Source organism: Mandrillus leucophaeus, unplaced genomic scaffold (assembly GCF_000951045.1).
Source record: "Mandrillus leucophaeus isolate KB7577 unplaced genomic scaffold, Mleu.le_1.0 Scaffold49, whole genome shotgun sequence".
Lineage (NCBI taxonomy): Eukaryota > Metazoa > Chordata > Mammalia > Primates > Cercopithecidae > Mandrillus > Mandrillus leucophaeus.
In genome coordinates, this window is record NW_012105253.1 from 2,287,376 (window position 1) to 2,313,819 (window position 26,444).

The 26,444-nt window shown below is 44.6% G+C and overlaps 1 protein-coding gene across 2 annotated transcripts in view; it reads right to left on the reverse strand.

Moving 5' to 3' along the window:
• TBXAS1 (thromboxane A synthase 1 (platelet)) overlaps window positions 1–26,444 on the reverse strand; it is a 227,695-nt gene that overhangs the window by 74,757 nt on the left and 126,494 nt on the right. For both annotated transcript variants that reach the window (XM_011995459.1, XM_011995460.1), the window contains exons 3-6: window positions 22,356–22,472; window positions 5,589–5,677; window positions 3,420–3,568; window positions 1,264–1,394 (exon numbers count right to left, since the gene is read on the reverse strand). In XM_011995459.1, coding sequence (XP_011850849.1) covers window positions 1,264–1,394; window positions 3,420–3,568; window positions 5,589–5,677; window positions 22,356–22,472 — 486 coding nt within the window. The remainder of the gene's footprint in view (window positions 1–1,263; window positions 1,395–3,419; window positions 3,569–5,588; window positions 5,678–22,355; window positions 22,473–26,444) is intronic.

The window sequence follows — 26,444 nt, forward strand, 5'->3', positions numbered from 1 at the left end:
TGTGTGTGTGTGTGTGTGTCTGTGTCTGTGTGTCTGTGTGTGTGTGTCTCTGTGTGTGTGTGTGTGTGTGTGTGTGTGTGTGTGAACACTCTCAAAAGGTGGCCCTTCATAGCGATGTTGAAGGTTGAAAATGGTTATTTCTTTATCCCTCCTCCCCCGGCTTCATCCTCATTCTGCGGAGACACATGAACCTGGATCAGAATGTTCTGTCCTTTTAGGCCTCAGAGCCGGGCCAGGGATGTCAGTTAAGCTGCTTCTTCTCACACCTCCAAGGACATGCGAGTTGAGTTCACAGTGGTGTGGGCCGAGGGGGCTGCAAGCTTGCCTATACCTTCCCATGCCTTCTGGATCTAGACACGTTTGCTGCACAGTTCTCAGGGTGTGAAGCTGCACAGGACACGGTTGCTGCCCAAGGCTGCCCAGTGTATCAAGCCACTAATTGACCCGTGATTTCATTCCAGGCCAATGCCTTCACAATTGGACCTCACCAATTCCTCTCAGCCATCCAGTCTTTGAGACAACCCTTTTCAAGTTGCATCTTGCACGAGTCAGCTAAGGAAAAGCCATTTCAGCCCTGTTTTTCCTTTTTAGTAACTTTCTTTAATGCGACAAGGGCTTTAAAGCCCAGATTTACACATGCATACGCATATCCAGTATTGAAATGCTTTTCTTCCCCCTGAAAACTCCTCTTTCTATTTTAACCAAGTTCAATCAACAAATATTTACTTGATTCCTACTATGTGCCATGCATAGTGTAAATCTGCAAGGAGGAAGGAAAATGCTAGGTCTCACACGAATCGTGTGGGGTTGACTGACAGTTGCCGAACTCTCTAATAAGCATGCTGTTCATGCTGGAACATGAAAACCCATCTTGCTGGGTTTTCAATATAAAGAATGTGCTCATGAAAATTGCATGTGGGCACATTTACCCAGAAAATTCTTCTGGGCTGCTCTAACCTGTGCTTAGGGTGATGCTTGCATTAGAGAGAGAGTTTTGGGGGCGGCTTTAATTCTACCTGTCTGTGTCAAAGGACGAACACATTGCTCTAGGCTCCTCTCTGCCGTCCCACCCTCCCTTTCTTGTCTGACCTTCTTCAACCTTCCTCTGTTCTCTCCACTGTCCCTGGAAGTTGTAAGTGGTGGATTGCTGAAGGACAGCACGGTGTGATGTGCGGGGCTGAGAGGGAAGGGAAAGAACCGAGACAGTGATGCCAAAGTCAGCTCCATTCCATTTCGAGGCTGTGTCCTATTAAAATACGTTACCTCTTCGGCAGCTTGCTGGTCCCGCAAGGCAATCACATTCCTAATGAGTTTGTTAAAAAAGCCGTTCAGTTCATCTCGGTTCTTATTGGGCAAAATCCGGGCCAGTGGGACCATTATGGATGGAAATGATACTTGAAAGAGAAAAACAAAAGTGGCATTGAAAAGGGGGTGATAATAAACCAGGGCCATTAGACGCCTGTTCCTGGGAAGAGAAAGCGGGCCTGGAATCGGAGCCGTTTTTGAGTCCTGCCCTCCCCGCCGCACTGCTGCTCCTGAGAGCAGGGCGATGTCTCACTCCCTCTCGGTACTCCTCACCATTCCTGGCACATAGTAAGCACTCAATAAACATCTGTGCAATTAATCGAGTCTGCACTTCCATCTGGCCCTCAAGAGGTCAAGTTCACCCTTACAAATTAATGTTTCAGGTCCCGGGGATGGAGCTTAAGGTCTTCGTACTTCATCAAGAGAGAAAGGATTACAGGCTGTTTCAAGCCTTAGCAAGTGGTGGAAGCTGATTTACTTTTTACAAACTTTCTGGTCATTTGCATTTTTTTTCTTGTGGATAATTGTCCCCAGAACGACCTCCTGAATTGTTCCCAAGAGCTGCCACTGCAGCTGCTGACAAGGATACTGGCTGTTGCTGCGGTGGGTCCCTCCCTTGCCGGCCCCTGGGTGCAGCGTGGGCCCCCTTGCTGCCATGTGCTGGGGACTGGGCTGCCAGGGTCAGGGACGCTTCATCTGCTCTGGAGAGGGGCACTGGCTGGGTTCAGCTTCTCAGTTTCCATGGTGGATTCACCCTGCACCAGGCTCTATGGGGGCTGGGCTGAGGAGAACATCTCCAGACACACATGCTCTCAGAATGCACGGGCCTGTTTTCAAGAGCCAGAGTCCCAACCAATGCGACACAGCAGCAGGAGGGCCCTGCAGAGGCAGAGAGGTGGAATAGAAAGGATGGCACAACTGAGCCACCTGCCCCACGGGCCTGGGCCATGGTTGAGGCACAAGGTGCAGATGCAGCCTGGGCTGCCTCCAGGAGCGGTGGAAAGGGTGAAGGAAGAGACTGCTGGACACTCAGAGTGACTCTGCCCATGATTTCAGGGTGGAGCCAGTGGGGTGACAGGGGCTCCAGTGGACATTGGCTCAGAAATGGGAATGAAACTGGTCAAGGAATGAATGGAATTTACCAGCCCAGCAGAATGGTTAGAAATCATGGCAATAATCAACACCAATCATAACACGTCAATGCTCCTATAAAGGCAAGAAGACACTAGAATTGGCCAGAGGGCAAAAATCTCACTTCTACAATAAAAATAAAATAAGGCCCAGTGCGATGGCTCACGCTTGTAATCCCAGCACTTTGGGAGGCCGAGGTGGACAGATCACCTGAGGTCGGGAGTTTGAGACCAGCCTGACCAACATGGAGAAACCCTGTCTCTACTAAAAATATAAAATTAGCTGGTCGTGATGCTGCATGCCTGTAATCCTAGCTACTCAGGAGGCTGAGGCAGGAGAATCGCTTGAACCCAGGAGATGGAGGTTGCGGTGAACCAAGATCGTGCCACTGCACTCCAGCCTGGGTAACAAAAGCAAAACTCCAACTAAAAAAAAAAAAGTAATAAAAAGTAAAATAAAACAAATAGACCAGTCCCCATGCATTGGATAACCTACTCCTCATCCACCACGCAGGATTTCTGTGTATTGGGCTTCAAGTGGAGAAGTCTTGTGAAGAGGATTTTGCTGGAGGAAAGAAAGATGCCCTAGGAAATGAAAGGCTTTGGGTTGCAGTCTCAGGTCGGCCTTTCTAGGCCTGTTTCTCACCTGAGAAATAGGGACAAGAAGATTTTTCTCATAGGGTGATTACTAGGACTAAGTGAGGCAACGCACACCCAGTGCCTAACACGGTGAGTCCCCACTGTTCTCACCATGGCGGTGGATCACTTACCACCAATGCCAGGGCTACAGCACTGGGAATAAGTGGCTCTAGGCGGGTGGCAAGAGGAACCCGGTGGCTCCATAAGACAAAGCCTCTGCAGGGGAACACCCCGAGTGCCCTTTCCCAGTGGCGGGGACAGAGCCCCAAAAGCCGCCCCAGCTGTCATAGGGTCTGCCTGACTTGCTGGAGTCATCGCAGCGTCCTGGGCTGCAGCTGCACTTACAGAGTAAAACCAGGATAGGTCTGGGGATGCAGAATTCGAAGAAACGCTTGCAGTGTTTCACAAAGGGATCCTCAGGGGCCTGCTGGGAGTCCACCGGGGTGCCGAAGGCGACGCTGGCAACCACATCTGTGGTGTAATTGCAGTAGCACCTACGGGAGATGGGAACACAGGGATTTGAAAGGACTCTGGCAGGGGCTACCCGCAATGCCCCACTCCAGAGGAGGAGGGCCTGAATTGCCTACACTGGCTCGCCCAGCCCTGCAGATGTGCCTGGAAGGAAGAGGAGCTTCTGCAGATCTGTGGTGAGGTGGAGGGAGAGGGGCTCCTGGATGGGGCACTCTGAGCAGTGATGGCAGAGCGCGGGAGGAGACAGGAAGACCTGGCAGCCAGCTCATCTAAACAAAGACCTGGGAGGGGAGGAGGGCACCGCCTCTTCCACCTTCGAGCTTCAGGCAGCCGCGGTCAACCAGAACACAGCCAAGTACTAAGAAGGACACTTTACATTTTCCTCCCTAGGAAGGAGAGCAGACAGGTGACCGAACGCCTGCATGCTGTACTCAAAGCTCCGCACAGCCCAGCTCAGGCCAGAATCTAATGATTAATTGATAGACATCAAATTGTCACTGATGAATTAACAACCTAATTATCCAGCTTTATTAACTTTGTCTCCCTTTTCCTCTTAATGATTTTACAGTTTTCTTAATAGCAACAAACAAAAAGCAAGGGCTCTTAGCACTCAAATAAATACAAGGCCAACTTTAAGGCAGGCTTCATGAACATCTGTATATTATTACATAAAACATACATTGCACTTTAGAAACAAACAGAAGGAAAAGTGTCTGGCAGGAGCGCCAGAAAATTTAACCTCTTAGGCTATGGGAAAGCTGCCCCCTCAAAAGGCCATTTTAAACTCGAATGATTCCTTTTTGCTGTCTTATAGGAGTAGTCAGATTAAGTTCTTTCCCAAAAAGCTAAAAACTGGGTTATTAATATCTTTTTACAATTAAAAGGCCAATTTTTGTTCTCATTGTAGGCACACACTTAACTCTTCTTGTACATAAGTTCTATAACCACTAACTTATCATTAAGGAATACATGACATTTCCAAATGACTTTTAAAATTTGCACTGCTTTTATTGAAAACATTTCTACAATTGATTATACGTTTCCCTGCTCGAGTGAAAACAAGAATGAGACTGCTGAATGTGATTTCATCTGATTCTGATGGGTGAAGATTTAAGGGTCTTAAGGGCTATTTACTTTGCTTTTATAGCTGATGAGGCCACCTTATCTTTAACCAACTCATGCATCCTATAATAATCAGAGAGAATGTGGACGAAAAGACTGTGTAAACTGGTGCAATACCAGTGTTGGTGATGATTATGTTATTATTTGATTAGCAATGATAATAATGAGTCAATTTCTGGATGATTCACCATCCCACTTTATTCTTTATCTGCTGTAAGCCATGATTTGGCATAAAATGACTAAAGCAAAGGTGGCCAAATCTTTTGGCTTGCCTGGGCCACATTGGAAGAAGGAGAATTGTCTTGGGCCACACATAAAATACCGTAACACTAACGATAGCTGATGAGAAAAAAAAACTGCAAAAAAATCTCGCAATGTTTAAGAAAGTTTATAAATTTGTGTTGGGCCACATTCAGTGCCATCCTGGGCTGCTTGTGGTCTGCGGGCTGTGGGTTGGACAAACTTAGACTAAAGGTGTTTATTTAAGATAAAAACCTTTTAGTTACAAAATGATGAAAAGCCAGATAATCAGTTATTTAAATTTGGTGTCCACCACTAAGTCATGGCTTCCGGGCTGAGGTGCATCACAGTTTTTCTTGAAGTGAAAATGCTTGAACTTACCCCGCCCCCGTCCCTGTCCTTTGGCGCAGGCCTGTTCTGCCTGTTCCTGGGTCTGTGGAGGTCAGAGGGTGGATCCATCCACAGGTTCAACAGGGCGCACATCCCCTGGCTCTGCTCACATTTCTTTCCCATGTTAAGTGGGATTCTTTTCTGTTTATTCATCAGTCCATCCATGCTTTTATGAGCTTCTAGCGTTTCCACTGTTTGCTAGTCCCAAGGTAATTGTCCAGCAATTATGGACAGTTACAAGAAGCAGTGATTCAAACACTCGATTTCTCATCTGTAATGCAGCAGCCTTACCTCTGGATGTCAAATGCGTCCCCAGATTCTGCATAGCGTTTTAAATGAGCCAGGAGGAGGTCGCAGGCTTGGCTGATGAGCGGAGTCATCTGGTAATGGATAACACAGGTGTAATTAGGGCGCCATGCCGGGACTACACCTAAACTGGCTGCAGATGAAGAGGTTATATGTGGTGCTTTCTGGGAAAATGAACACTGTTTGGAAGATATTTTTCACACAGCTAAGATTCAAGAGGAAGGTCCTAAAATTTGCAAATATTCATGAAATACAATAGCTCTAAATGTCTATTTTAGCTTAAGCATTTTTTATCTTTGGAAGCAAAAAAGAAGAACAGATTTACAGTGAATACGGTGAAATAATTTTGAAAATGGAGTTATTAAGTGCTTAGACAAAACTGAGAATCAGTGCTCAGTTTCATGACACTGGGTTCGCATTAGCGAGCAAAGAAAGCCTACTCCATATGCCCTATCCCTGGAATTACCCGAGTTCACGCTTGTGTGTTCCAATTGTATTTTAGATCTTTCACTAGAATACTGAATCTTAGTATCCAAAGGAACCTAAGGTCATCCATTTCAACTTCTTATTTAACACAGAAATTATTTATAGAGCATTCCTGATGAACGGTTATTCATTTGTGCTTAAGGCACTAAGCTTTCGAATACTGGGAAAACCTTGACTTCAAGATGCCTCCTATGCCCATACAGGGCAATTGTTAGGTTTCTTTTTTTTTAATAGGAAAATGCTTTTATGTTAGAAAATTCCTAACCTACACAGAAAGGTGGAATGGCATAATGAAGATTCACATAGATACCACTCAGCTTCAACAAACGGGTGGGCGGAATTCTTTGTGGAGCCTGCTGGCCACCCATGTGACCTTTTATTCTCTCTTGCGTGATTAAAAGGCCAAGCTGAAAATACCAAGCAGCATCATTTTATTCGGTGCCCATTGTAGAATAGCATCACAGCTAAAGCAACGTGCTCTAATACATCGTTCTGAGCATTTCTCACGAAAGACATAAAATGTAATATATGTTTAGATTTGATAATTTTGACACTAGAATATTAAGTTCTCGAGGTCAGGGAGATTTTAGTCTGTTTCTTCATTTTTATAATCCTAGCACCTAGAACAGCGCCTGGCACATAGTAATTATTTGTTAAGTGAATGAACGAATCATTGAATCATACTGATTATGTAATACCCACTCCTTCGTCTTGAAGTCTTGGGGCACTGGGAAAAGTTATAAAGTTAATCTGCTTGTCAGAAGGTATGTTGATGTACTGAGGCAAAATCTGACTTCGTCTAACAATCTTTTGCTGGTTTCATTTCTGTTCTCTTCTTCGTGACAGTGCTCTCAACGCTCAGACAGCAGGTACCTGTCTTATCTGCTCCCCATCTTCTCCTAGACAACTGTTCCCATCCTTTCTTTCTTTTCTCTCTTTCTCCTTTCTTTCTTCCTTCCTTCCTTCCTTCCTTCTTTCTTTCTTTCTATGTTTTTTTTCTTCAGACAGACTCTTGCTCCACTGCCCAGGCTGGAGAGCAGTGGCGTAATCCTGGCTCACTGCAACCTCTGCCTCCTGGGTTCAAACGATTCTCCTGCTTCAGCCTCCCAAGTAACTGGGATTACAGGTGTGTGCCACCGCACCTGGCTAATTGTATTTCTTTCTTTTTTTTTTTTTTTTAGTAGAGATGGGATTTCACCATGTTGGTCAGGCTGATCTCGACCTCCTGACCTTGTGATCCGCCCACTAAAGCCTCCCAAAGTGCTGGGATTACAGGCGTGAGCCACTGTGCCTGGCTGCCCCCATCCTTTCAATGGGGGGCTGAACCATATGGCTTGCACACACCTCTCCTGCCTTATTGCTCTCATCTTTATCAGGGTCACTCCTAAAGGTGGCCTCATAAGTGGAACACAGTATTTCAAGTGTGGACTGGTGTATGGTAAATGAATCACTTCCTGAGATCTGTACCCTACACGTCAATTGCAAAGCCAGGTTTATGTTGACTTTTTTAGAAGACAAACAATGCAGGCAAATATTGAGTTTCAGGTTAATGAAAACCACAAGGTCTTTTTCCATGGATGATAACCATGTACAATTGCTACTTCGATTTTTTAGGGCCCATTCATTAGAAAGGCATTAGTTGTCCTGCCTTGTGTTCTGAGCAGAACGATCTCTTAACTTCTCTGGAATATTCAGGTGCTTGGAGACACCTGGTAGAGTGGGACAGCTGGGTGGCTATTGACGGGATGTTGGGAGGACATGCAATTTTATAGGACCCCTCTCCTCTGCAGTTTCCTCCAAGTCAGTCCCACAGGCTCTGGGTGTAAGGAAAGAATTGTGTCACCAGGGGCCCAACTCTTCTGTTGAAGGAGTGAGTCCTGTAGATGGCGGGTGAGGGGGTCCTGTAGGTCAGAGCTGCAATGGCTGCATGAAGGCTGCCACGTGGAGGCGGTAACCAAGGCAGGGGCAATGGCCTGGACAGCGCTACGGACGGCTGAACAACAGCTCAAGGAGCAGAACGTTCAGAGCATAACACACCCAAGTGGAGAGACGGCAGAGCATATGAGACGCATGAGTCCCCTGTTGCCAAGGCTCATGGAGGGAGGGCCATCTTGGGAAAATGGATTTGCTGTTCATAAAGCCACAGAGCTTGGAGCGCGGGGTATTTGAACACTATTGGGGAGCAAAAGATGTGTTCACTCATTAAAATCCCATTACCTGGCCAGGCGTGGTGGCTCATGTCTGTAATCTCAGTGCTTTCGGAAGCCAAGGCAGGCGGATCACTTGAATTCAGGAGTTCGAAACCAGCCTGGCCAACAGAGTGAAACTCCTCTCTACTACAAATATAAAAATTAGCTGGATGTGGTGGCAGGTGCCTGTAATCCCAGCTACTCGGAGAATCGCTTGAACCCGGGAGGTGGAGGTTGCAGTGAGCCAAGATTGCATCACTACCTTCCAGCCTGGGTGACAGAGAAAGACTCCATCTCAAAAAAAAAAAAAAAAAAAAAAAAAAAAGAAAAGAAAAATCCCATCACCTGCAACACTGGCTATTCTTTCTTCGTTCTGTCTGAAATTTAGTAAGTGTGCCTTCTAAGCCTTCCTTCAGTTGGTCAGTCTGTAGACGGGCCCTGGTGCAGACCCTTGTGGCCCTCCACTGGACAGCTATTATAGGTAGCCACAGAATCATTCATCATCACTGTTTTTGGCTCTTGGGCTACCTGTGCATGCACCTAAGTAAATACTCAGCCAAGCACCACTTTACTGATGAGTCAGCTGGGGAAGACTTTGTCAAATGATTTGCAGAAACAGAAATGTGATTTACCTCATCTACCTACCTGGAAGTCCACTCAAAAGAGAAAAATAAGTATGACTATCCTGATTTATTCTTAGTATCTCTGTGTTGATGCTTCATGACTACTGCATGCTTTTCTAAATTCGCACAAACCATCGATTTAATAATCCATCAGTGCAAAAGGGTGTGTAAATGGGTCACTTAAAATGGCCTCTGGGCTCCAACTTCCAAGAAGTCTCAGTCTACCCTTAATGTTGGAGAAGTCAGTACAGTCTAAGCCACATTTTTATGACTAGCTTTACTGGTTATCTTCCTTCAATTATCTTAATAAGTTTAGCGGTACAAGTGAACCCTAGTTTAATAAAATCCCATAAACCTAAATACCTTTTAGATTTATTTCAGAGGAATAGTAACATGGTAAAAAATATATATATACACACACACACATATATATATATATGTACTGTTTGAAAGGAAGTCTTTTTAGATATCAAGCTTGAAGCTTTCTTAACATAACAAAAGAGAGGGAGCATAAAATGTGATTTACACACAACTCTTCAGAGGCAAGCCCTGTGTATAAAGAGGGGGCCACCCATTCTGAATCCAAACATATTCCTGGACAGTGCGAAAGGGAGCCCAGGCCAGCTGCCCACCATTGGGTCTTCTACGTGCCTTTGATTAGAATCCTTTGTTGCTGCCTGACGTGACTGTAATTTTCTGCTATGCTCTGCCTGCTGTCTGTCGAACTGAATGGATAATGACATTTTTATTTGGGTTAATGTGATATGAGATGGGGCATGTAATATGAAAAATGTTTTAAAAAGCAATGCAGAGAAAATATTATAAGACAGCAGAGCATAATCTGTATGTTGGCCAATAGCCATTATTTCAGGTTTTCTTCCTTGCATTTTACACAGCAGTTACGGAATATTTACTTTTACATGAGTTGCATACAAACAAAAGCTCTCTTTGATGGGCTTGCATAATCTTTATACAATCCACAAACCCTGCAGTTCTTCTCCTAGATTTTTGAACAAGCAGGCAAACGTGGCATGTGCACACACACATGCACAGATGAATACACAATGCTATTATCACTCAGATCTTACTAAAAGACTCATTTGGTTGTTACATTTCATCTTCTTCATGGGATAATGAGTGATTTTTATTTTTTGTTTTATTCCAAATTTTTCACAATGCACATGTGTTACCCTTATAATCAGATAAAATATTAATGTTATCAGGTTTTTAAAAAGGGATTTATGAACGTTTCAGTCGCCTCAAAATTCATCCATTGAAGACCCAACTCCCAGTGTAGCTGTATTTGGAGTTAGGGCTTCTAAGGAAGTAACTAAGGTTAAATAAAGTCACAAGGATGGGGCCCTGATCCAATAGGATTGGTGTCCTTATAATAAGAGACACCAGAGCACTCATGCTTGTTCTCTCTCCCTCTCTCTCTGTCTCTCTCATGCACAAAGAACAGGTCTTGTGAGCAAACAGCAAGCTGGCGGCTACCTACAAACCAGAAAGAGAGGCCTCACTGGAAACCAACAATGCTGGCACCCAGCCTCCAAAATTGTGAGAAAATACATGTCTGGACTGGGCACAGTGGCATACACCTGTAATCTCAGCACTTTGAGAGGCCAAGGCAGGTAGATCGCTTGATGTCAGGAGTTCAAGACTAGCCTGGCCAACATGGTGAAACCTCATCTCTACTAAAAATACAAAAATTTAGCCAGATATGGTGGCACGTGCCAGTAATCCCAGCTACTCGGGAGACTGAGGCAGGAGAATCACTTGAACTTGGGAGGTGGAGGTTGCAGTGAGCCAAGATCGCGCCACTGCACTCCAGCCTGGCGACAGAGTGAGACTCTGTCTCAAAAAAAAAAAAAAGTCTGCTGTTTAAGCCACCCACTCATTGGTATTTGGTTATGACAGCCCAAGCTGACAAAGATAGGGGTCACAGTGCAGCGACCAAGCTAGGGGAGAAAGTTTCCCATTTCGTTCCTCTCACCTCTCACATTGGTTGTGCCTGTAGATGTGATGCCCAGTGTGAGGCCAAGCAGCTCTCTGGTAACCAATGGTAACCATTCAGGGGAAATCACCATCCCCATCCTGAGAAGCAAATTCCCCAAGGAAGGAAGGAAGGTTCTGCATAACCTGGAGATTATTATATAATTAAAGTACTCAGTTTTTTAAAATTTTATTTTAAGTTCTGGGATACATGTGTAGGACATGCAGGTTAGTTACATAGGTAAATGTGTGCCATGGTGGTTTGCTGCACCTATCAACCCATTACCTGGGTATTAAGCCCCACATGCATTAGCTATTTATCCTGATGCTCTTCCTCCCCCCACCCCCCAACAGGCCTCAGTGTGTGTTGTTCTCTTCCCTATGTCCATGTATTCTCATTGTTCAGCTCCCACTTGTAAGTGAGAACATGTGGTGTTCGGTTTTCTGTTCTGTGTTAGTTTGCTGAGGATAATGGCCTCCACCTCCATCCATGTCCCTGCAAAGGACATAATCTAGTCCCTTTATATGGCTGCATAGTATTCTATGCCATATATGTACCACATTTTCTTTATCCAGTCTGTCATTGATGGGCACCCGTTTTTTTGTTTTTTGTTTTAAATGGATTTTCTATCAACTGTGTCTGTGAAATTTTGAGTCAAGGTGCAGACAGAGGGCAATAGAGTGAATTCTAAAAGGAGGGAGGGCCTGATGAGTGGGCAAAGAGAGTAATGACCAAGAAGGGCTGAGAGTTTCTGCTCACAGGTCTTCTTCTCCTCTCATTTTGGGTGACCCCCCAGAATCTCATCACTGAGTTTCCTTCCTTGAGTATAAGATTTCGACCTTGTTGGAGAATACTTGCCCCAAGCATAGCAAATACTCAAAGGCACTGCAAATCAGTAGGTTTCCTCCCTCTGACACTTTCTAGCTGTGTGATCTTGGGTACGTTGCCTAACCTCACCGAGTCTAGTTCCTCATCTGCAAAAATGAAAATAATACCTCCTTTGCGGAGTTGTGACAAAGATTAGAAACAAAATATGTAAAACACTTGGCAAAGAAGGCAGGGAGTGGTGCAAACATGGTAGTTGTCCTCTGGAGGGATCCATCCTCCCAGACTGGTTTGGACTACTAGAATCATTTTCTCCTCTTTTCTTGTTCCTCAGGGACAACTCCCCATTGGAGCCATCTGTTCTCACCTCACCTCATCATGTTAACTTTGCTTCCTTTCTTGCATCTGTTCCTTCATCTTTATCTCCTCAGTCACCTCCTAGTTCAGGTGTTGCTACCTGTCACCTGGAATATGGTTGTCATCTTGCTTCTTAAGAAAAAAGACTATAGCTTAAGCATCTTTGTAGTCTTAGGACCTCAACGGAGCCTGACACCCAGGTGTACTAAAGAAAGTTTTTTGAAAGAGCCTCCTGGCCTCTTTTCTTTTCTTTTGAGACAGAATCTCACTCTGTCAACCAGACTGGAGTGCAGTGGCATGATAACATCTCACTGCATCCTTGCCCTCCTGGGCTCAAGCTGTCCTCCTATCTCAGGCCCTCAAGTATTAATAGCTGGGACTACAGACACACAAAACCACAGCTGGCTAATTTTTTTAATATTTTGTAGAAACGGGGTCTCCCTGTGTTGCTCAAGTCAGTCTTGAACTCCTGGAATCAAGCAATCCTCTCACTCTGGCCTCTTGAAGTTCTGGGATTACAGGCATGAGCCATCATGCCTGGTCAGATCTTCCAAAAATACTTGTTATTTCAGTGATGCTTTGCTGAAACCTTTGTAGATCCCCACTGACTGAAGGACACAGTACAAGATTCTTATCTTATCTTCTAAAGTCCATTAAGAATTGAATCCTGCTAATAACCATGTGACAAGGCTTAGAAGCAGATCTTCCCCCACTCAAGCCTTCAGATGAGACCACAGATCAGGCCAGCAGTTTGACTACTACTCCAAGACACGTTGATCCCTCTGGACTCAGCTCTCAGTCCCTCTGGACTCAGCCTCTGCACTCAGCTAAGCCATGCCGGGATTCCTGACCCACAGAAACAATGAGCTAACAAAGGTTTGTTTTAAGCCACTAAGTTTTGGGGTAATTTTGTTACACAGCAATAGATAACTAATACACTCTCAATATTACTCTTTTGTGGTAACTATTGTATGTTGTCACGGATTAATGAGGTTTTTGGTATTTGTTGTATCGGGAATGAGCATAGTGCACCCCATTCTGTTGTTTTTCTAGAAATAACTGTGTGATGACTGATTGACCAAATGTTCCTAGAGAGCCTTGACATAGAAGGTATCCAAGAAACATAAACAGATTGAGGCACTGTCTCTTAGCATGAATACCATGTGGTTTGCTGAAAATTGGCTCTGAAGGAGAAAGCTGAGACTCATGCTGGTCCTAGGTGTTACTTTGGGCCTGGCATTTGAATCTCTCTGAACGTGGGTCCTCACCCCTAAATGAAAGACTGATCGTAATGAGCTCTAATGTCCCCTTCCACTGGATTCCCAGGAGGTCACAAAGCATCAGGTGGAGACAGTTGCTTGAGGCCATGGAGACAGCAGCCAAATTCCTAGCTCCGCGCAGGAAAGTGTCAGATCATTGGTCCATGTACTTTCAGCAACACATCCCATTCCTAAGAAAGCCTTTTGTCATCTCTTTGACACATCAACTTCAGAACACATAGGGACCTAAATAAAGGGCAGAATCTGGTTATTTTTGTGCTCAAATTGTGCCCAGATCTCCTGACTGCTGGCTTGTTGCTGTCCCACCAAAATCAGGCTCCGCATTTCCTTTGCTCCTTAGTTTATTCACTTCTAGGTCAGTCTACGCAGATCTTATGTCATAAACTTGAGAAAAAGAAAACCCACCATCTTTAAGCCTTTGGAGTTCCTGGAAGTTTGGACAATGCTGAGTGCTAGGGAAAACATATTTCCTACACAGAGAGAGGGAAGGGGAGGGTCTCTTTTGCATAACCCTGTTCATCTAAACAGAGATGATCCCCAAACATTGATGGTGTGTCGCGTGGGTGACTTGTTGATCCACACACGAAGAAGGACTCAGAAGAGCCACAGGGGGCACTGCTGCCTTGATGGCATAACATGGCCCCTGGGAGCCTGCCCCTACTTGGGGCCACTGCAAAGAGGAGACTCCTCCAGTCAATTCGCAGTTCCCCTCATCTGCACCAGAAAGATTTGCCCCATGGGTCTGGGAAATGGCTGGCTTGGGGGCTAAACAGCTGAAATGGAACCCTTTTTCCTAACACAGAGTTCTGAGCAGGCCACTCCCTCGCTTTCAAGTATTTAATAGCTCCTCGAGCTCTAGTGAAGTGCGCACCGAACACTCCCTCGGCACAGAAGAGTGAACTCTACGTGCCTCAACCTACTTTTTCAGCTTTCTCTCTCACTAATCCCTTACATGTACTCTGTGTTCCAGCCAATTTGTACTCCCCTATTCCCTGAACACACCCTGTACTTTTCTGTCCAGATGCCTTGATTCCTGCAGCTCATTCCACCTGCAATGCACCTTCTCCCTCTGTCAAAACAGCAAAATCTTCAGGGCTCAATTCCAGTGCTACTCGCTGCTCCCTCCCTACCAAAGCGGTTTCTGATGCTCAAAGCAGGACCCCAGCTCTGTCACCACCTTCCATGATTGGTAATAATGCAGTGATTTATGTACCTTGTTTCTCTTCTACATTATAAACTCCTTAAAAACAGGAACTAATAAATATTTGTTGATCTTTATAAATTGAACACTTCATCTGATTTGGCCCTTGGTGGACCTGCGGGCAATATTTTGGGGCTGATGTCGGGGGAGGGTTTTCTGAATAAGTAAAGGTCAGCTGCTGGGGGTGGGGGAAGGTCTTTAAACATATTTCTGGTTTTTTAAAAAAATGAAAAAATTAATGTCTTAAAGTGCTCTAAACTGGTGACCAACAAATGAAAAATTAATTCCCACTAATGAAACTTATCACTTCCTTCTTGCACCACACCATCGCTAAAAGCCACTCAGATATTAAAAACATCCACGGCTCATTTTTATGCAAAATTTCCTGCTGCTAAGTATCAGCTCTAGCCATCTAGGTGAATAATCAAGTGTCATTTCTAATAAGTCAGTGGCTCCTGTCAAGACTTGTGACCAATTAGAAGTCACCCCAATGAGGAGGTGGCTGCTGGCGTTGCCAAGCAACAGCCAAGCTGTGAGGTACATTTAGATGCTCTTTTAGATTTAACCAGCGGCAAGTCAGAGTGACATTATAATTCTGGCAAAGGAAAGCCAAATTATAACCCAGGATGGGGTGCCCATGATGAGGAGCGTGTTTTCTTTTAAATGCAAATGGAAAAGGAACATTTAAACCAGAATTTAAACAGTCCATCATGATACTGATTTTAATTAGCAGATTAGGTGTCAGTGGAATACGACTGTGTCTCAGGATAATGGTCTCTCGCTGCTAGATAAATATCCAGATATTCTGGAAAATGGGCAACTGGTCAGGCAAGGCCAATGTATTTTTGGACTCTGAAGTATTGACGACTGCAGCCACACTTGGTTATGACGACGTTCATTTTTATTGTTCAGGAGGATTAAGAAATAAAAGCAAATATTAAAAATAGGCTGCTGGAAATGGATGCCGCCTAGAGAAGGCTGCTTGCTCTAGTGTTACTGGGAAGCGTGTTCTGCTTTAGAAGCCCCTGTATGTGACCGTCTGGAGAGTTTACAGTGAAAATTTAAAGGCCAAACTAAACTGTGACGATGACTGTAATTCTGAAAAGACTTTTGCACTGAAATGCATTTACTCATAAGCTGGCTATATCAACTTAAATTTTTAAAAATTGTACTCATTCTCCAGTAACATGTCGTCTCCAAGTCAGGAAAGGCCTACAGGGAGTAATAACCACATCTGCCTCTGCCTTTAAGATTCATACATTATTGACTGTGCCTTCTTGACAGGGAACATCTGGATGAAAAGTGAAAAATTAGGCAGAGAGCCGGATCAGTGCTGTGCAAGATACCAGCCTCCCAGTTTATCTGACTTTTCTTTAACTGAGTCCCTATGCATAGCAACATGATTGGCTCATTTACTCTTGAGTGACACATCCTTAGGCACTCGTCTATGAAGATTCATTGTCTCCCATATCTGCTCAGTGGGGTACCATCAGCTCTTAGTTATCTTGGTGAATGAAGAAAGCCCATCATTTATATTGGGCTTTGAGAATGGAGAACATACAAGCTGCCATATTGGATTGGATCCATGGTTCATGCAGTTTGAAGCTTAGTCTCTGCTAGAGGCACTCAAAAATTTGGTTCTTCATAGAAGCTACCTGCAAAGGATAATTGCTTAAGAGACTCATTTCTCTCAGTAGCCAACCATGAAGTTATCAACCCACGTTCTCTCCTTTTGAAAACCTATTTGAGCCCAGAACAAACAAAGTTAAGCAGGTTTCTTTACTGCAGGCCTTTCTCAAGCCTTTCATATGCTCAGGTACATGGTGAATCTTGAAGAATATAGTTTATAATATTTCACCAAATCATTTGACTGTGGGGCCTTTTTGGTCCTCCATATTTCAAATCCTTTTCCCTGATAGGAATTCATAGCTTGAAATTCATCATCATATAAGTACAGTTTAGATGCCTTTCTGCTAAATGTATTCTTTTATTCTTGCTTACACTGAAGGTTACCTGCCTCTTTTGTGCTGACTTACACAATCTCACAAGAGTCTCAGAAAGTTATTCCTATTGATTTAATATCTTTCAAATCAGAACAGCTTGGAGGAATATACAAATATATAGATTCCACTGTGTTCGCTCTCTTTCAGATGAGTTATAAAATTTCAAAATAAAGCTAGTGCTAACCTGGGTCCTCAGGGGATCACATTATTTATACATTTTCCCTCAGAGAAGTACTAATTTAGCCCCAGTTTTATTTCCTGAAATTAAGCCTATTTATTCCCTGATCCATAATAAGTTTTACACAATCCCAGGGTTACTACTCACTAATAGCCTTTGGTAAACCATCTAGCAAAAGACTGTGAAAATCTAAATCTACAGTTGTGCTTTTTAAAACATTAATTCTTTGGGGGATGGAGTTAAAACTCTGGCCGGTTAATCAGACAAAATCCTCCCTAACGACACCACCACCACCACCAACAACAACAAAAAGTCAGTTGTTTTTCCAGGAATGCTCAGCCATCCTTTTCTATGAATTCCAATAACTTGTTTGTCACTAGCTATGATTCCAGTAGTCTCTTTTTCCTGACTTGGGGATGCATGAATCACATTTTCCCTGGTTCTCTGTTGCTCTGCATTATCCCTGGGATGACATAAGCCAAAAAAACCCAAAAAAAACAAAAAAAAAATTTTAATTTAAAAACAAATATGGCTTCATGATATGATGCTCATTTTAAAGCCACTTTCAAGCATTGTTGACTGAGGCAACCTAACAGCCACATAAACAAAGACAACACCATCCAGAACTTTGGAGTATTGACCATACTTAAAGACACAGGTAGAGAAGGACTTAGGCTGCAAGGTTCTAAAGGAGAAAGCCTCAGAATTCCAAGGGGAAACAAACCTTTATTTCAAGAATAAACTGTGATGTTTGATAACAAAAGTCCAAAGGCTACTTACAAATTCAGAAAGGACTAGAGATGCTGGTATTTCAAAGCTATTTCCAGGAAAACTGACTCAGGTACCCACAGTTGAGTATCTGTGGCTCAGACGCCCTGAGCTATTTCCTATCTCTGTGACTCATTTTCCTCTTTGTGCCTGTGACTTTTTGTATGTGTATGCATATATGTATATATATTTGTGACTCTCTAAAGGAAAAGCCAGTTTGCTGTATCCTCTTATTTAATTTTTTCTTGATAAAATTATTTCCCTTTCACTTTTTTTAGCTTAGTTTCATCATGTATCCTTAGGTAGAACAGGTAGAAAGCTTCTCAGTTCTTTGATTCTTCATCCATCCATTCATTAATTGTTCCTGAATGTCTGTTGTGTACCTAGTGTGTGCAGTTAACAATAAGGAAAATAAGAAAAAATCAAAAAGCCTTTGTCCTCCTGAAGCATCCGTCTAGCAGAAGGGGACATACAATAAACAGGTAAACAAAATGGAATGTTAGCTAGTGATAGTTCCGCAGAGAAAAATAAAGCAGTGGGGAGGTGGGGGTTCAGGGGCCAGGTCCTTCGAGCCTGGAGATGCAGTTGGTCTGAGATGGTCAGAGAGGGGACCAACAGGAACACTCACAGCGCCAGGGCTTTCCACGCTGGCTCTCAGCAGAATCTTTTCAGGCAACTCGTGACATGCATATTCTCAGTTACCCTTAGAAATTCTGATTCTATAGATCTTGGGGTGGCTGAAATGATGTATTTTTAACAACGGTCCTAGGTGATTCTCATGCAGCCCTTGGTCCCACAAAGTTTGAGAACCAGTGACTTAGACAGCAAAGGCAGCTGGGAGATTAAAGTTTAAGGAAGCATCCAGAAACCAGGAGGTTTTGGGGAAGAAGACAGGACACTTCTCATTTTGTCCCCTCCACCCATCTTCCACAGCCTAGAAGCAGCCCCCCTGTCATTTCCTGCATCCTGTCCACACCACGGCTTAGAGCCTCAGCTCCCCTGCTCTTCATATGCAAAGGCAAGCTGCTTTTGGAATTACGAGAACTCTTTCCTCTCCTAATAAAGCTTGCTAACATACAGTTCAAAATTGAGCAACTACTTCCTTGTTCTGGACAGCACCTACTGTCTACCTTGGAGGCACCTTCAGGAGCAGTGGGTGCCACTGATTCCTTGGGTGAGAGAAAATGACAGGGAACACGATCTATGGAGCATGAAACAGACATACATTGGTTTCACGTTTCAGAAATATTATCTTTGCTGTGCACTTTTTCGTCCTCGTGTTTCTTTCCATGTGAGCAGCATTTAACACCTCTGGCTGCTCCTTCCTCTTTGAAATGCTTTCCCCTTCCACATTCTGCTGGTTTCCATTTCAGGCTGTTCTTCCTGAGTCTTCTTTATAGGTTTCTCCTCCGCTCCTCCCTTAAATATGGTTCTCCCCAGAACCATATCTAACACATATGCTACACGTCTCTGTGTTTTGAAGACCATCTTTCTTCCCCCTCCCACCTGAGCTCCATCTGCACAGCCAACTTCTTCTTGAAGGGTCTCCTTCGGGGCCTCCCAGTAAACTTCAACTCGCCAGGTCTAAAATCCCCAGAGGTGGGGAAAAAGTTAACTACTCCTGCCTCTGGGATGGAATCCTTTCAAATGGAAACCCAAGAACCTAAATTGAACTATATGGAGTAAAAAAAAAAGCCTTTCAAGGGAATTTCAAGGTTATTGATAGTGTATGGTAAATAATGGGCTCAATGAAATCTCTCTCTTACCTCTTGGTTTTTTTTTTTTTTTTTTTTTTTTGAGATAGAGTTTGGAGTCTGACTCTGTTACCAAGGCTGGAGCGCAGTAGTGTGATCTTGGCTCACTGCAACCTCTGCCTTCTGGGTTCAAGTGATTCTCCTGCCTCAGGCCCCTGAGTAGCTGGGGTTCTAGGTGCGTGCCACCACACTAGCTACTATTTGCATTCTTAGTAGAGACAGGGTTTCACCATGTTGGTCAAGCTGGTCTCGAACTCCTGACCTCAGGTGATCCACCCCCCTCAGCCTCCCAAAGTGCTGGGATTACAGGCATGAGCCAGCTCGTCTTACTTCTCTTGGCATCTTAATGCTGTGGACAGATTGAGTAACTCTATTTTCTGCAATTAATTCAGGCACTATGCATTTGATTTCTGGACTATAGGGAGAAGACTGGACCTCAAGAGCACTGGATTTGCTTGGGAGATGACAATGTATCACTTTCTGGAGTATCCCCTGTAAGGGGTTAAAGGAATCTAGACCGTGATAAAATTCCTTATCAAAGAATCATAGCCCAGGACTGCTAAACTTTATTTTCCTTTCCTTGCTTACTTTTCTTTCTTTCTCTTTTCTTCTCTTCTCAGATACTCTTTACCAATTTCTTTTTCACACACAAGGTTCTTTCTACTTCTATAGTGCGGTGAAGCCATTGCTTTTGAATAAAGACATATACGCTAGTGATGCCAGCCCTAGGCTCACCTACCTCTCCTCTCTTCCCCTGGCCTTCTCTTGGCTAACTCAACCTTTTAGTGGCTGGATGTGAAAAAGGGGCACACCCCATGCAGCTTGTCTACATGGTTTAGAGCAGTGGTTTTAGTTTTAAGATGCAGGCCGTTCCTTCCCATTCTCCCGTGAATCCTCAATAGAGAACACAGATCGGAGTGAGCAGGGCTAATGGCTGCAGTGGAAGCAGGAGCCTCTTTCCTCGCATGTCCTCGTGGGGAACTTCTGCTGGTCGTGGTTCCCAATACTAGCTTTACATGACAATCACCTGGGGAGCCTGAAAAAAATATCCTCAAACGCAGGCTACATCCCAAAGCAAACCAACTGAATCAGAATTTCTAGGTGTGGGGCCCAGGCAGCAACAGTTTTCAGAGTCCCCCAAGTAATCCTGGTGGACCCCTCTGGCCAATGGCTGCATCTGTGTCACTGCATCTCCTGCTGTCTATGCTGTATCAGACCCAGTCTGGGAGGAAGGAACTGAGCATATGTGGGCCACGGGCCAGCCCCGATGGCATCTGCCACCCCCCTGCAATTGTCCCATTCTGGGTGAAGTATTAGCATAGCAAGCCCATGTGATCAGATGGGGACTCTATCTTTCAAACAGCTTTACCAGTAAGATAAGAGAAAATTTTATTTCCTTTGCCTACAACCTGTTTCCATACCTCAGTTGGTTCCAAACTTAGGCAGAAAATAGAGAAGTGTTGCTTCTGACCCTCCCCCACCCCCCAGCTTTCCACCAAGGCCCCGTTTGCTATACTTCCCCTTCCTGCACCCTCCAGACAGCCCCTGGCACAGTCCTAGGTGGCCTCCGAGCACCACTGGAAAATCACATGGAGGTAGCAAGCGGTCAGGCAGAGACGCGAAGAGCGCTCTGGAGCTGGATTCTGATTTTGGCTCTGCTGCTTACTAGCTATGAGACTGGGAGCACGCTACTTAATCTCTCTGTGCCTAGTTTCCTCCTCTGTAAACCAGGTTAGTAATAATAAGTATGACAGTATTTATCTCGCAGGAGTGTGGTGAAGAGGCAGTGTGTTAGTCTAAATAGGCAACCCTTGGAACCTGACTCTGAGCTGTGAGTGTGAACTGGCGCTGCTTACAGAGACAGGCTCTGCCCCCAAACACCAACAGCTACCCATGGAAATGCAAATCAAAACCTCATTGAAAATGGGAGGGATCACTAGTTTCTGAGTGTGTTTAATTGGATATTATGAGGTGTGGAACTCCCTCCTCTTCTGGGGGACTTCAGAAGATTTATAGGAATTCAATCAGGACCATATGGGTGAGCATCTTGAGCTTAAGCTAAAAGGAGCTTTCATTTTTATTGAACTGAAGACAGGCTACTCTGGAACATCCAGACAGGGTGGATGGCAGAAGCCCAGGGCACTCCAGCCAAGCTTTGGAAACTCCCTTGCTCTAGAGATGCCTGTGTACCTGAGACTGGAACTAAAGAAGCCCCTTAGCCCCTTCATATCATAAGGGCTCAAGTTCTCTCTCCCTTGTGGTTGCAGAATTCAGAACAGCAAACACCAAAGCCAGACCAGCTTTGAGCTGCCAGGCTCAGATACAAAACACAGCAGTCAGGATCTGGTGTGTGAGACATCGGTCTGGAGCCGTACAAACACCAGGTTTTGGGTGCACAGCTGATAGGAAAGAGTGGGTCATTGAGTAGGGAAAAGAGAGTGTCCAGGGCCTTAGAGAGCTGGTAGCATCTTGTGGAGCCTGCCCTTCCCTTGAACTTGGCCTGGAGGTTAACTTGGGTGTTCCTGCCTGCCATGATCGCCCACTCCTCCCCAGTCATTCACTGCCATCACCTCCCTATTTAAGATTCGATTGGCAACTCACTTTTGTTTCATGCTGTTCTCTAGTTTCTTGCTATGTAAAGTGTGGTTCACTGTCCGGAAACAATGAAATTACCTGGCAGGGTCTTATAAACGCAGACTCTTAAGCCACCCTGGCCCTCTTGAGTCAGAGCCTGCATTGTAGCCAGATCCCCAGGTGATCCATTATGCATGACAGTCCAGCAGACACTTACAGTTTCCTCCTGGGGTCCCCAAAGCGCCTCAAGCTTTATCTCTGGACACAGGCGAATGCCCTGTGTACTTGTTGACTCACAATTCATTTATGGCAACTGGGGATGTGGGAGGCTGGAGAAATGAAAGATACTCAACACAGGGTGTGGTGCTTTCTGCATAATAGAGAGGTCTGAAGGTCCAGTGGGCAAGGCATTTCGATGTGTCACCTGAGCAAGTCATGCAACATGAACTGGCTCTCATCACGATTTGGACAGAAGAAACCTGCTCCGTAAGAGAAGAGAGTTTGCATTTCTCGTGTCTTACCTCATTCAGCTTTTCAGGACTGAAAGCAGACATCAGGGCACCTCTGACCTCTTCCCATCTTTTGTCACGTAAAAACAGAACGCTGTCGGCTACCGACTTGAACTCCAAACCCGACGCCTGTTGGGAAGTAACAAGCAGAGGGTCAGGACTCAGAGAGTCAAAGCCACCTTGGTGGCAATACAGGTCCATGACAAACACCCTGGTTAAAGTCCATCGATGGCCAACAAGTTAGGAGGCTGCTCTTGCAAGGATACAGAGGAAGAATATAAAGGCTCACAGGCAGTGATAGAAAGAATCATGGCCAGGGCCCAGAGGGAGCAGATGGGCAAGCTCTGGTGGCTCAGTTGTACCTGCTACGATGTGGTCATCATCATACGCACAACTCAATGGCTTCTGTGTGTTCTGCAGTCCCCCTACCGAGCGGGGATTCCCTGAAGACAAACAAAGCACGCTTCCCGGAGATGGCCTAGTCTTTCTTGATAATTAGTATCATGTGTGAACTTTGTGGCACAGGGTTTTGTGTGACTGGATTGGTTAGGTTGGACCCGGAGTTGACAGACTCACTCGTCTGGACCCTTGTTGTATGGGTTGAGGGAGAGGGAAGGGGGAAAAAGGAAAGGCCTTCAGAAGCATGTGCCAGGAGAGCTGCTTCCAAGAGCGTGCCTGCCATCATGTTTCTGTGTTCTATCGGTCATTCATTTTTTTCTCAGTCAGCCAACAGTGGTTGGTAGCCTAATATTGTGTTATGGGATGAATTCGGCCCCCCACCCCAAACTTCATATATTTAAATCCTGACCCCAAGAACCACAGAATGTAACTGTGCAGTCAGCCTTCTATATCTGGGCGTTCTGCATCTGTGGATTCAACCAATCCTGAATCAAAAATATTCAGAAAAAATTTCACCAAGTTCCGAAAAGCAAAACTTGAATTTGCCCTGTACAGAGAACTACATTGAATCCATGTACATGAAGTGATGTGTAGGCATTGTATTAGGTATTATAAGTAATCCAAAGTTGATTTAAAGCATACAGAAGGATGTACGTAGGTTATATGCAAATACTATGCCATTTTATATCAGAAACTTAAGCATCCACAAATTTTGGTGTCCTGAGCAAGGGTGGGTACTGGAACCAATCCCATGAGATACTGAGGGATGGCTGTATTTGGAGATAAGGTCTTTGAAGAGGTAATTAAGGCCAGGAGTGGTGACTCACGCCTGTAATCCCAGGACTTTGGGAGGCCGAGGCGGGTGGATCACCTGAGGTCAGGAGTTTGAGACCACCCTGGCCAACATGGGGAAATCCCCTGTCTACTAAAAATACAAAAATTAGCCAGGCATGGTGGTAGGCACCTGTAATCCCAGCTACTTGGGAGGCTGAGGCAGGGAGAATTGCTCAAACCCAGGAGGCGGAGGTTGCAGTGAGCTGAGACTGCACTACTGCACTCCAGCCTAGGCAACAGCGCAAGACTCTGTCTCAAGAAAAGAGGTAATTAAGGTAAAATAAGGTCATTAGGGTGGGTCCTAATCCAACATGACTGGGGTGCTTATTAGAAGAGGAGATTGGGACAGAGACACACACAGAGGGAAGACCATGTGAGGATATAGGGAGAAGACAGCCATGCACAGGTCAAAGAGAGAGGCCTCTGGAGAAACCAACACTACTGACACCTTGACTTCAGGCTTCTGGTCTCCAGCACTGTGGGAAAATCAATTTCTATTGTTTAAACCCCCAGTCTATGGTTGGTTGGTATAGTAGCCTAGTAAACTAATACAGGGTTCAAGAAGTTGTCTATACCGTCTTGAATGAAAAAGACTTTGCGGCCGGGCATGGTGGCTCACGCCTATAATCTCAGCACTTTGGGAGGCCTAGGCGGGTGGATCACCTGAGGTCAGGAGTTCAAGACCAGCCTGGCCAACATGGTGAAACCCCGTCTCTACTGAAAATACAAAAATTAGCTGGGTGTGGTGGCAGGTACCTGTAATTCCAGTTACTCAGGAGGTTGAGGCAGGAGAATCACTTGAACCTGGGAGGCGGAGGTTGCAGTGAACTGAGATTGCACCACTGCACTCCAGCCTGGGGGACAAGAATGAAACTTCATCTCAAAAATAAAAAATAAAAAAAGAAAAGAAAAAGACTGCGTTGGCCCTCATGAGTTAGCAGTCTAGAGGGGAAGCAGAGAGTAAACTCTTAAGCTAACCATTAGATGGAAAGTGAATTTTCCCGGAGGGAAAGTGTATTTCTTGGAGAAAGTATAGTTTCCTGGAGGGAAAATGGGGCAAGGTGGGACATCGGTAGGGAGCATGGTTGGGAGGCTTCTCTGAGGTGAGCACTTTGGTCTCCTCATTCCTTCTTCCCAGGCCATTCTGTTTCTTTCTATAACCAACCATCCCACTAAGTGGTCAAAAATGGAGCCCCCACCATTGGTCAGAGTGTCGCCAGCCTGCAGGTTCCAGGCTGTGGGGAGACAGGGGGTTGGGGGCCCAAGCAGTCTCAGAACCACGTGTGCTGCATGGTGACGCTATTTCTTTTCACTGTTTTAATTATAGCTGAAACATGAAGCCAGTCATCAGAATTCAAAAGCCTTGTAAAAACTCCTATTTAGAGGAAAATTATAATTTTCTGATAAAATATGAACACTCAAAATAAGCCATAAAACATAACTGCAAAGTATCTAGAGGGGAGTTAATTATATATTAGAACCAAGATGCTGGGATATTTTTTCTGCAGAGGAATACCTCTCTATATTTAGAAGGAAATTCTTTAGGAGCGCCATGGCCACTCAAGAGAATTATGGTTTTATGGAATTTGGGGAACATAATCCATTTGTTTAGGTTCCAGAGTTGAAGGAGGAAATCATACATTATGTGTATTTATGTAGTGGCAAGATGCAGTCCTGTGGCACACTACATGGAATAAAGCATTTAACTCCAAGCAAAGTGGGGTGATGGTTTACGTGGTTCTGATGAGACGGAATAAATTAGAGCTAAGAGTGAAGACTGACTGGATCTTGTACCTATCCTTAACACTTAAGGGTGAATTTACACTATTTTTTTCTTGCACCTGAAAGACAAATGTAGTCTTCCTTGCAATATGTCAGCATGGCCTTCAAGTATCTTTCTCACCAGCCTGCCATGACACTGTGCTCCCCTGGGCCTGGAAATTCCATTAGAATCCTCCATTTTTTAATGAAATCATTTGGGGCTATTGGTTATTGTAATGTTTTTATTTCTGAAAAGATTTTGTTTATTTTTTTAAAACAGGGTCTTGCTCTGTCACCCAGGCAGTAGTGCACTGGTGTGATCATGGCCACTGGAACCCCAAACTTCTGGGCTCAAGCAATCCTACCCTCTCAGTCTCCTGAGTGGCTGGGACTAGAGGCACATGCCACCATGTCAGACTGATTTTTAAGTTTTTTTGTAGAGATGGTGTCTCACTATGTTGACCAGGCTGATGTTGAACTCCTAGCCTCAAGGGATCCTCCCACCTTGGTCTCCCAAAGTGCTGGGATTACAGGCATGAGCCACTGTGCCTGGCCTCTTTTCGTTTCTAGATGTCCTGTGTTAAGAGGAAATTGATCATTTCAAAAGAGCAGTCAGATGGTGAGGGCACATTGAATCATGTCATATATGAAATAGTTGTCAGATTTTGGAATTTTAAACTGGAAAAGAGAAGATTTGGAAGATCAGATAGTGGTACTTAGGCATGTGCCCAATAAATATTTATTGAATACTTACTGCATGGGAGAGGGAATTTAGGGTTTTTTTTTTTTTTTTTGGTGATCTTGAGAAGTGGAATTGTGTTTAATAGGGGAAACTATGGGGAAAATTTCAGCTTATCTGAAGGAGAACTATTCCAATAGTCAACAGACAAAATTATTCAAAGATAAGATAACCTGCCTTGAGCGATGAGCTTCACACTCCTGGTGCCTATTCCACTTCTTGGAAATCCTGTACCCAAGGCTTGCGCATGCAGAGGGGTTTGGTCTACAAGCCTTGCAAGAAGTTTTTCAACCCTGATACTTCATGTATGGAAAGTCACTGCAGACACTCTTTTTCTATTAGTTTGCCTACACATTGATTTAAAAAAC